Genomic DNA, 12,079 nt, shown 5'->3' with positions numbered 1-12,079 from the left:
GAAAAGAGAAAATATTTATATTAATAATAAAAAGTGAAAATAAATAAGAAGATAAAGTAATAGATCTTAAGATGAAGAAAGGAACAGCCTCAGAAGAAGAATTAAAGAAGTTGTATGATCCTAATACCTTCTACGAGCATGGTGATAACCCTGCTTTCAAGCAATTTATGAATATCGCTGTTGAAAATCTTAGAGAAGGTAAATTGACTGATCACAGAACTTACGTAGTTGATACTTATAAGAAGTAAAGAATAAGCTTATATATATATATCTCCATCTCTTTTCTTTGATTAGTTAAGATGCATTTAAGATCAAATCAAAATATCTTAGCGAAAATGGCATAAATAGTGTCAAAAAAATAAACATGACTGCATCATTAGTTTAATAAACATACAGTTTTGAAATAAGTTTTATTAATACATATTGTATAACTATTATTTAGATGGATGTATGCCAGAAATTGGGATGATTTCTTATAAAGAGATTGCAAGGCTATCACTTTCCCTAGAGCTTTTGCCCTCTGGATTGTTGGTACTCTTGGAATGGCTACTGGTACTTGAGTTATTTAATGCTTAATCAAATATTAAATGATTATTCTTTAAATTTTATAGCTTCAAAATGGTGCAGACAAATCCTTCCTGTTGGAAGCCACGGTATTACAAAGATTTCATAGACCTAATTTTTCCATTAGTAAGCATTCATTCATAATTTGAAGGAATAAAATAAAATTAAGATGCTTGAAATAAAATATGCCCAAAAAAGTTAGCGAAATTAATTGAAGATATTTATCATATTAAAGAAAGGCATATTAGAGCATTTATTCCTTCATATTCATTCCTTATAATTAAATTATATTTATTATAATTAAGATTCGGTCCTCTTGGTACTCTTGGTGCTGTCGGTTTCTATGGTTTAAGTAAGAATTTCAAATTTTTAAAAATAAAAATAAAAAGGATTAGCTATAAAACTTTTATGAGTATTAGATATCAGATATAAAATAATTGAATTAGCGTTTATATAAATATAAAATTTTATGATAGATAAAGTAAAATAGAATTGACTTATAAAAAAGTTTATGTAAGTTTAGCGATACCTAATTAAAAAGCTAAAGATTTTTAAATGCTTTTCAATAAAAAAAAAATAAACGAAATTATTTGATTAGAAAAAAGATACCTAAAATAAATAAATATTGATTGATAAATTGGAATAAAAATAAATTTAAGATTCATAAATTATTTTAGAAAATAATAAATTATAGCTAGTTGATTTATTTATTACTTCATTCATTTGCAAAAAAAAAAAAAGATAAACATTGAAGATATTTAATTTTATTATTTTAAAATTAAGCTGCTTACCTCTACTATAAAACTACTATTTTCACTGTTAAGAAGTTCTATTCTCACTGCATCTTACAAGAAAGAGAATGGATCTTTGAACAAGAAAGACAAAATCCTGGTTACGGTGAATACTTCTTCAAGGATGTTCCCTTGTCTGCTGAAGAACACTTTAATGATTTAGCTAGAGGTGAAATGGCTAAAAAGAAATTCGAAAAGCCTAACCACGAATTCTGAAATGAATTAAAAACTATTGATTTTAAAAAGATATTTGTATGAATAAAATGTATGTAAAAAGTTTCATACTTTTCATCAAATATGTTAATAATCTTTAACTGCTTATTAATTATTTCTATTCTCATTTAACCTAAATATTATTTTTTAATTGCTTTTTGATAGAAATGAACTTAAATATATTGTCAACATTTGGATAGCTATTAAAATAAAATCTAAATACAAATAATTATCAAATAAAATTAAATTTAAGTTATTTTTAATTTAAGTAAAGTATGAAAAAAAACAAAAAAACAAACAGATAAATTTAACCAAGATTTTAAATAAAAGGATTTATTAAAATATTTATTTAATATTAACAAATCAAATTAAACTAACAAAAAATGTATTTAAAAATGATAAATAATTCAATAAAAAAATAGAGAACAAAATAAATAAAAACTAATAAAACAAATATTCATATCTTTTCATATAAATATAATAAAAGCAAAATATCAATATTTATCAAATAAAATTTAATTTAAAGATTTTTAAAAGAAAATAAAATAAAAATATAAATAATATGCAAACAAATAAATAATTTTATCTATTTTAAATAAAATTTTTAAATTAAAAATTTAAGGAATAATAAAAAATTAAACCAACAAAATAGCAATTTTAAATTTTCTACTAAAAGATAAAATTAATAAAAAAATCATTTATTTATCAATATTATACTGAAAATTAATTTTACTAACAAATAATTTAGTTTTATTCTTACTTAGTTGTTTAATTTAATTTAAAGATTTTTAAAAGAAAATAAAATAAAAATATAAATAATATGCAAACAAATAAATAATTTTAACTATTTTAAATAAAATTTTTAAATTAAAAATTTAAGGAATAATAAAAAATTAAACCAACAAAATAGCAATTTTAAATTTTCTACTAAAAGATAAAATTAATAAAAAAATCATTTATTTATCAATATTATACTGAAAATTAATTTTACTAACAAATAATTTAGTTATATTCTTACTTAGTTGTTTAAATTTACGAATGAATAAATAATGGCTCCAAATAAAGAAACAAATAAAATCTATGATTAGTAATATTTGGATTAAATAATTATTAATAATTATTATTATGAATTTATTAATACCATACATTTTTAAGTACTTATTTCTACTTTTTTTTTAAATGATAAGAAGTTAAAAGTTATTTAAATATATTCATTAAATACTAAAGAAAGCATTAAAAATATTAAAATACTTATATTAAATTAAAATTAATTTATAATTTTGATGAATTTCAAACTTAAAAATTGGAAAAATTTTATTTGAAGCAAAGTCAAAAATAATTAATAATGATTTAAAATTGCCAAGTTACTCATTTTGAGATGAAATTTAACTTTTATAGTATACATAGGTTTATTAGTATTTTCTAGATCTATTAATTATTAGTTAATGATGTCATTTACTAGATTTTATACAATTAACTTTCATAGCCAACATTAAAGATTGATTAATAAATCAAAAAATCTTAAACTAAAAATTGTATATCTAAGTTCCATACTAATTTATTTTGACGTAATTTTAAGTTAGATTCTAAAATTAAGGAAATTATAATTTTGAGAATAAAAATAAACAAATTAATTAATTAATTAGTATTTGAATTTATTGTAAAAGTAGAAATACTTTCTTAGAAAACCAATATCACTTAATATTAAATATAAGCACATAGACATGGATTATTTAGATATCCCTTTTAGACACTTAGATCTCGTATCTAACTAGATCGATCAACTCAAATTCCTTGCTTATGGAGTTGTTTTCTGGTTCACTCTCTTTTATATAGTTAACGAAACTGTTAAGTTTAAGAGTTTAGATAAGCGTAAAAGTGACGATACTAAGAATAGAATTATTTCTATTATCCATGGATTAGGATGTTTTATCTACTCATTGAGATGGATATTGAAAGATGATCCTTAATTTGGCACTTTAAATACTAATTACTAGATGGGTACAATTATAGGTTCTTCAGCTTACTTCTTATATGATAGTATAGCTTGTTTCTATTATGGCTTACTTGATTTTGGTTGTTTTGCACATCACACTATGGTCTTGCTTGGATATGGAAGCTGTGTTTTTTAGCATTATGGTGCTACCGAAGCTTTATGTAAGTATTTTTAAATGAATTTGCATATATGAAGAGTTTAAAAATATACAAAGGAGAAATCTCCCAAAATTATGTTAATATTTAAAAGATAATTTATTTATTGATAGGAATATTTAATGATACTCAATTAATTAAATTATCTATTTAGTTAACAATTTCACAATATTAAGGATAGAGATAGATATTATAAATTAAATTTTTATTGTGGAATAGATAATTGTATTATACAATTTTAAGATTAATGATTGATTAATTTTAGTTTAATTTTATATTTTTGATAAATAAATTCGATTTCTGGTATTAAATTTGTCTCTTTAAAATTAGTGGGATTGTTTTTCGCAGAAGTCTCTAATTTCCCTATGCATGCAAGAGTCATATTGAGAAGCTTTAACCTAAGATATACCAAAATATATGAAGTTCTTGAGCTTGTTTACATGGTTTCCTATATTATCGCTCGTTCAATTATGATTCCCTTTGCATTATGGATTCACTGTATATAAGCTGAAAAGTGCCCCTTTATTGTTAAGTTTATATGTACAGGTTTAACTGTTCAATCCTTGTATTACATTAAAGAGTAAATAAATATAATTTTTTTAAATTTATAATTAACCAATTTATTATTTATTTATTAAAAGAATGTATGGAATACTTTTAAGAAAATTCAAGCAACTCAAAGAAAGAAAATAAAAGAAAATCTCTTATTTCTGGTTTTCAGAAAATGCTAAAGTTAAGGATTTATCTTATGCAAATAAAGAAGCAAAGCAAAATATTTTCTGATTATTTAAACAATAATATTTTATCTTTATCAGTATTTGTATATTTGATAATAAGTCTACTTTTAATAAATTTTTTACTCAAATTATATCTAAAATTTGAAAATTTTATACAAACATAAAATTATAAATTAACTAAAAGTTATGAAAGGCATGAAGCAAAAGAAAATTTTATTGTAAAAAATATTTAAAATAGTTTTAATTAAATAATTTTATCAAGTATTTAATTCTATTTTAAATAATTTTTATTTTTTAATAATTAAAAAAAAATTCATAAATGGGTAAAATTTTTATTAATAATTGTTAAAATTATTTTTACTGCTTATAGATGTTGTATTTATTATAAATAAACTGTTTGTTAATTACTTAGTTATATAGTTATATTTATGTCAATTATGCTTGTTTCATAATGAAACTTATTAATATTATTATTGTTATAAATTCTATTATTATATAGGTTGATTAGGATTTTGTTAGCTACAATAGCATAATTAATTTAAATTTTGTTAATTTTCTGAACAATATGTACAAATGATATGTCTTTTGCAATTGTTTACTTTGAATTCTTTAATTTAATTAAGACAAAGCACACATCTGATGCACTTAGAAGTAGTTTAATTTATATACAAATCTTTTTCTTAAATATATGAATTCATTAATAAAATATTTTCATCAATTAAAGTATTCTTTCTTCCTTCATTTTTAGTGCAATTTAATACGTCATTTGAATAATAATTTTGTGGTTTTTATAAGTTGTTGCTATCATTTAAAAAAATAATTTATTGTTACTAAGGTTATTAGTCTGAATTGGTATTATTTTCTGGAAGTTAGCTTAACTATTAATTTTATTCTAAACCATTTGGAGTTTTAGTATGATTTATGAATTCATATGATAATAACAAATTACTTGTAAAATTGTTTTTATTTTATATATTCTGATTACTTTAAAGTGTTGTAGTATCTTCAGTTAGAGATTAAAATTGTTCTTCCTCCAAAGAATTTGATAACTATATTATTTTTGAAGAATTTTATTTATTTTATTCTTATATATTTAAATTAGAATTTTCAGGTGTTGTTTAATTACAACTAGCTATTATAAAATTTATAGTCTTATTTGAAAAATCTAAATATTCTTCTTCACATTACTCACAAAGGCAATAGGGTCGAGTAGTTTCTTCTTGGTTAGATTTTTAGCATATTTTACATGAATTATTTAATTCACCTTGGCCTATTTTTTGATTATAGCATTATTAGCATATTCTCATTTCATTAATTAGCATAAAAATATTTTATTTACAAAAGAAGCAATTATCTTTTAATGTATAATCAAAACTAAAATTTTTTCCTGTCTTAGGAGTTTAACTCTCAAGCTTTTACTATTATTTTATTATTATTCTTTCTGACTTTTGCATATTTGGCTTTGAGTAAATCTTATTAGCATAATCTATAGGATAGCAAATATCATAGTGACCTGGTCTAAAAAATAGATGTAAAGTAGGAAACTCAACAAAATTTTCATCCTTTACTGTAAATTCAGGAATAAACTAAATTGTATTTACAAATTTTGCTTAGACATTTTCAATTTAGATAGGTATTTATAAATACTCACTGATCAATTTCATTATGCAGTTTTATCCCTCTATCGAATAATCTTTAATCGTTTATATTTCATTTCCTAAATAAAAGTGTTGCATTTGTTATTAGAATTTTTCGTATCCTAGAAGAGCTACCTTTCTCATCAAAAGAATAGTAGAAAAATCAAAAATAGGGTATGTGTTAATAAAATTTTGCAGATGCAATATCTTTTAATCAACATTTAATAGCTTAGGGTTATTTATGATGTCTAATTGTATAGAATAAATGCCGCACTAAAAAAATTTACTAGCATGATATAAAAATTTTTCTAATTCTAAAGGTATAGAGGAGGTAATAATGAACTTATCTAATTCAGCAGAAATCTAAATTAATTGATCTAATCTTTTTTCTGCTTCTTTAGGGTTGCTTTAATTGATTACTATCAGGTGCTCAATATATAAGTAAAAAACAGATCTATAAAAGCAATTACCATCTCCACGGACTTCTCTATATAACGAATACTGCTTTTTAAATTCTGTTAATGTTTAAATGATTTCAGTATTTACATACTCTTTTATTTTTTAGGATAGATTTAATGGTTGGCTTACTTATTATATTTCATCAGTGTTGCATTTGTAAAATAGCTCTTCAAATCTCTTAGTTGATTTTATGCTCATTTTTTTAATTACCTAAAGCGCATTTTTGAATTTTTTCCCTTATTTATCTTGCTAATTACCCATTTTTAGATCTGTTTTTATATATTTTAATAAATTTTTGTATGTTGTTCTTATATTTAAAAAATATTAAGTTGATTAGACAAGCTAATCCTAAGCAGGATAATAATTAATTAAATTTTGATTTGTATTGGCTATCATTAAAATCAAGTTGATTATTAATTAAGAGTATTACTTAATTTAATCATATTTATGTAATTTAAAAAGAGTATGCCATAATTAAAGTTGTTATAATAAGAGGCTGATCAGATGACTAATTATAATTAGAGATAACCTAATATTTACATCACTACCATTTTTATTAAATTAAATAATAATTTTTTTCTTTATTACATAATTAAAAAATGAAGTTAACTCTAAAGGTATTTTCTAAGAAACTGATCTAAAAATTATATGATAATATTAATAATTAATATTTCCATCTTTATGATAAGAAAATTAAATATGAATATATCCTAATAGTAATACCAGATCAAATTTTAATGAATATAAGTGTTAATGAAAAAAATACTTGCATATATATTTTAAATTTACCTTGAGAATGCATTATTTACTATTTAAATTAGGTTATTTTTATTTTATTTTGAATTTTTAAATAATTTAAATCAAATACTTTAAATATATAATAGAAATTACGAAGATATAAAAGGATATAAAATATTATTTATTAAAAACTTAATATAATTATATTTAATAATCCAGAATAAATTTTTATATAAATATAGAAAGACTTATTAATTTAATTTTATTTCAAATTCTAATCAAAATTTTTATAAAATGAATTAATTAATAATTTAAATATGAATACTAGTCATAAATATATTCAAATTAAATTAAATGTCAATCTATTTTAATTTGTACATAATAGCTATTAATTTTTTTTTTAATAGATTGAAAGTGTCGTTTAAGATATTTAAAATAGTGTTAAAGTTTATTTATTAATGATGTTTGCATTTTAGATTTATTATTTAAAAATATTTGCAATTTTTATTTAGTTTTAAATATTTATCTTTAATCTTCATTTTAAAATTATAAATTGGTATAACTTCATCAAAGAATAATTTTTAAATTTAATAAATTCAAATTTATTTAATTTTACTTAAATTTAATTGACTTAAAAATTTATTTTTTGGTTTTAAATTAAAATAATTTGATATTTATATAATGAAAAAGCTTATTTTATTAAAAAAATAATTTTTAAACGATAAACAATTTACCATTCATTAAATTAATGAAAAAATTAACATTGCAAGGCTACTTCTAGATAATTCCATTTTAAGTTAAGATATTCATTTTGAAAATTAACATTTATAATTAGATTTAATGCATAAAGATACAAATGTTAATCTTAGCAGAAAAAAGCAAGAAAGAAAGAAAGAAAACAAACAAACATACTAACATTTATTTGAAGTTAGTTTTTGATAATTAAAGAAAATATAAGAATTTATTTTTGTTATAATTGTATCTAATTCTATCAATAAAATAATAAAAGTAAAAATAAACAAATAATTAATAAATCTAAATTTACTTTAAAAAGTTCTCCTAAAGATTATCCTACAAAGACATATTTTAGCATGTATAAAAAGTTATTTTCAAGCAGAAATTTAGGTGTTTCATTAGTAGCAACCATTTTCCTCTCTAATGAAAATCCTGCATAGAATTTATTGAATAATAAAAAGAAATCAGACTAAAGTCTTCCTACAAAAACATATATTTGGGGTAATGGTATTTATTAAGCAAGGCCAGATGCTTTGTTATAATACAAAAACTTCGAACCTAAGCTTATTAAAACATTCCAAGGAAAGGAAAATAAAAATATGAAGGAAAGTAATAATTTTAAATTGTATTCGTTTATTTATTTTGTTAAAAATTTTAAAGTAAATGGAATTTATAAAGATTTTATGCTACTGATTGAATTTTGAAAGTCAACAACAAAAGTTGTTGTATAAAAAATACAGTGTTTTGTTTTTACTAAATTAAAAGATAGCCTAAACATACAAATTTATATTTTAATGCTAAAGCAGATTATAAATAAAGTTTTAAATAAAATATTTCTTTTAAAATTTTATTAGTAATTTTTGGAGAACATAATGAAGCCGGTATTGATATTAATGGATATATTTATGCTTGGAACAAACCTACTCTCGAAGCAAACTATTAAAATTAAGAAACAGACAATTACAGAAATGACATAATTCAATTAGATAAGAAAAATAACAATTATATTTAGGTTTCATTTACTACAGGATTTGTATGGGCTCTTAATGACAAAGGAGAAGTTTATTAATGGACTATTTAAAAAAAAGTAGACGATAGAAATAGAGTAGTTGGAACATAAATTGATCCTAACTCAATGCGTCAAGTTAAGAGTCTTCCACCAAATATCTAATAAATTTCTACAGGAGTTGATCACTTCTTAGCACTCACTCAATAGGGAGAAGTATTTTCTATGGGAGATGATACTTATGGATAATGTGGTTTAGGGTCTATGAGTCGTTCTACTGCTCCTCCTTTCTATGAACGTAGAGTTAAAAATCCAAGAAAAATAGAATCTTTGAATGCACGTATTAAAAAAATATGCTGTGGTTCCAATCATTCACTTGCAATAACTGAAGAAGGTTAATTATATGGATGGGGTTCAAACTCCAATATGTAATTGAGCTAAGAAGAATAATTCTCTAGAGCTGAAGAACCAATTATAAGTATTTTTACACCTTTAAAGATATAAAAAATGCTTGATTTCAGCTTAGTTACTGATGTAGCAGCAGGTGAAGAGCACACTGTTATAGTCACTCAAAATAAGCACAGTGGAGAGACTGAGGTATTTTCATGTGGACATAATAACAAGGGTGAATTAGGTGCAGGATTCCTTCGTCATCTTTCTGATGTTGTTAAGATCGAAGGTCTCTCAAACTTCTAAGTCAAAAACCCAAGTGGACAAAAAGAAAATGTAAGAATTAATAAAATTAGTTGCGGTAATCACCACTGTATTGCCTTGCTAAGTGCAGGAGTTGTTACAGAATGGGGTGAAAATGATTATGGATAATTAGGTAACAAGAAACGTTCATTTAGCGAGCATCCAATTATGATTTCAACATTTAAAAAATAAAATGTATTGAATATCAGTGCAGGTTTTACATCTTCATCAGTTATCTGTGAAGATTTAGAATAAACTAAACAAAAAAAGTGAAAAAGCTGAATGAATTTATGTTCAATTAAAATAAAATATTTTACTTACTGCATGCATAAATAACTATTTTTGATAAAAATTAACTTTTTATTTATATATTTGTTTAAAATAACTTTATTTTAAAAACTAAACGTTTTTACAAATAATTAAATATTTTTAACACTTTTAATTATTTTTAAATTTAATAATTAACAGCAGAAGCTTATTTTTTTAGATCTAATTTATAAATTTGGAGTATTGATTGAATTAGTACATAAAATTAATTAACTATTTTTAGAATCTAAACTTGTTTGAAAATCAATCTAAAAATAAAAAAACAAAATATTAAATTAATTTATTTAAAAAAATTATATTTAGTGTTTGTTGATTTATAAAATATTTTTATATTTCAAAAATGCATTAGCTAATTAAAAAGCTATAATTATTAGCAAAATATACGCATATATTTATAAAAAATATTGGTTCTTTTAATAATTTAAAAGCAGTTTATACTAGCTAGTAAATAATTATTAGTAATAAATAATAAAATGTTACCTTAAAAAACATTATTGATGATAATGCATTGTTAATACAAAATTGTTACCACAATAAATTTTAAAAATGTATTTCGTAATAAAATTGTTTTATTTTTTATGGAGGAGAATTTGATTTTAATGAATTAATTTATGCTTCTATTGAGGATATTACTAATAAGTAATAGAAACAAAGTGAAAAAAATAATTAAATTAACTCAAAAAAAAAATTGTTGAAATAGAAAATTTTGAAAACAAGCGATCAGCTTTTAATATCAGTCAAGTAGATTATCAATTAATAATTATGTAAGAATAAAGGATAAGTTTTTTTAGTAGTAAAATTTGTTTCTATTAACTCTGATTTTTTTTTAATAAATTTAAAACCAGCCTGATTCATTTATGTAATGAAAAAAGAATTGATTGGTATCAATATTTATTAGATTATAAATGTGTGTATTTAGTAATGCTTAATATCATAATTCTGGAGGTAAAAAATTTATCCTATTACGATTTAAAATATTCTAAATTAGGTTTGTAATATGCTTTTACATCAATCATTTTTATTTTAAAATTATTGATTGCGGAGTTTTTTTTAAAGTAAAAATTGATTGTATCAGGTGTAAATAAGAAGAGGAAGAAAGAAAAAATTTTAATAATCAAAATAATAGATTGTAATTAAAATTAATAATCGCTTTCAATAACTAAAAATAATATAGTATATTTTTTTCTAATTTACAAAATAATTTAACCAAAGCCTAAATTTGTTCAAATATATACCTTAATCAAAGTTACTTACAAATATAGTTAACAATATGAAATGGCAATAAATCATTTTGTTAAAAATATTAAGTTAATTTTATTAAAATCTAAAATGACTTATGAAAATATACAAAAATGTACTAATACAATCATAATCACATATTTAAAATACAAATTAGTATATTTTTGATGAGTATCATTTAGTTATAAATATAAAGAGCCATAAAAAATTATACTTTTATAATTTGTTGCTATATTTTCTATTAAAAAGCAATTTTTTTCCTAACAAATAATTTTAAATTCCTATGCAAATGATTGATTTTTTGTATACATAAGCATTTTTTCAATAATTAATTTACTTAACAAGTAATAAATTGAACCGAAGAGGTTATCATAGGTTATAAAATATAGAATTCAGACAAAAATTTTAATTTCTTATATTAGTAAAAATGAAAAAATAGAGCATAAGGTATACGAAAATGCCTTTTTTAAAAATAGTGATTAAGTTTTTAAGTTGGAAATAAAGCATTATCTATAATATTTTTCAAAAAATTAAGTTGTAATTCAGCTTTTGCTTCTTTAAATATCTAGCAAAAATTTACCATATTATTTAAAAATAAACAAAAATTGACTAAACTAGAAGAAAAACTCAATAAATAGATAAAATGAATAAGTAATCTGTATTCTAAAATGAATAATATGTTGGTGTTTTGTTACTATTTTAAATTGAATTTTAAATGTATCCCTTATTTTTTTAAATTTCAAAGATCTAGTCTAAAGATATATTTTACTTTTATCTAAATATCTTTCT

General features: G+C 21.0%; 4 protein-coding genes across 4 annotated transcripts; 3 read left to right on the top strand and 1 right to left on the bottom strand. All coding sequences in view use genetic code 6, as the record gives it.

Moving 5' to 3' along the window:
* Positions 1-71: 71 nt before the first annotated feature.
* Positions 72-1,571, top strand: TTHERM_00530650 (transmembrane protein, putative; the record flags this gene model as incomplete). Its single annotated transcript, XM_001032770.3, has 5 exons — positions 72-244; positions 443-552; positions 612-690; positions 870-916; positions 1,348-1,571. 5 exons carry the CDS (start codon positions 72-74, stop codon positions 1,569-1,571), a joined length of 633 nt encoding a protein of 210 aa, XP_001032770.2.
* A 1,721-nt stretch (positions 1,572-3,292) lies between these two features.
* Positions 3,293-4,502, top strand: TTHERM_00530640 (TLC domain protein; the record flags this gene model as incomplete). Its single annotated transcript, XM_001032769.3, has 3 exons — positions 3,293-3,725; positions 4,050-4,299; positions 4,361-4,502. 3 exons carry the CDS (start codon positions 3,293-3,295, stop codon positions 4,500-4,502), a joined length of 825 nt encoding a protein of 274 aa, XP_001032769.1.
* Positions 4,503-4,902: 400 nt separating this feature from the next.
* Positions 4,903-6,984, bottom strand: TTHERM_00530630 (peptidase C65 otubain protein; the record flags this gene model as incomplete). The annotated part of the gene is made up of 1 exon (XM_001032768.2): positions 4,903-6,984. The coding sequence occupies exon 1, from the start codon at positions 6,946-6,948 to the stop codon at positions 4,903-4,905; it is 2,046 nt and encodes a 681-aa protein (XP_001032768.2). The 5' UTR covers positions 6,949-6,984.
* Positions 6,985-8,381: 1,397 nt separating this feature from the next.
* On the top strand, positions 8,382-9,997 carry TTHERM_00530620 (phosphatidylinositol 3- and 4-kinase family protein, putative; the record flags this gene model as incomplete). The annotated part of the gene is made up of 2 exons (XM_001032767.3): positions 8,382-8,634; positions 8,880-9,997. 2 exons carry the CDS (start codon positions 8,382-8,384, stop codon positions 9,995-9,997), a joined length of 1,371 nt encoding a protein of 456 aa, XP_001032767.1.
* Positions 9,998-12,079: the final 2,082 nt, after the last annotated feature.

Source organism: Tetrahymena thermophila, assembly GCF_000189635.1.
Source record: "Tetrahymena thermophila SB210 genomic scaffold scf_8254459, whole genome shotgun sequence".
NCBI classification, from domain to species: domain Eukaryota; phylum Ciliophora; class Oligohymenophorea; order Hymenostomatida; family Tetrahymenidae; genus Tetrahymena; species Tetrahymena thermophila.
Note: the sequence above shows the minus strand (reverse complement) of the source record. Positions and strands in the feature narration are given on the sequence as shown.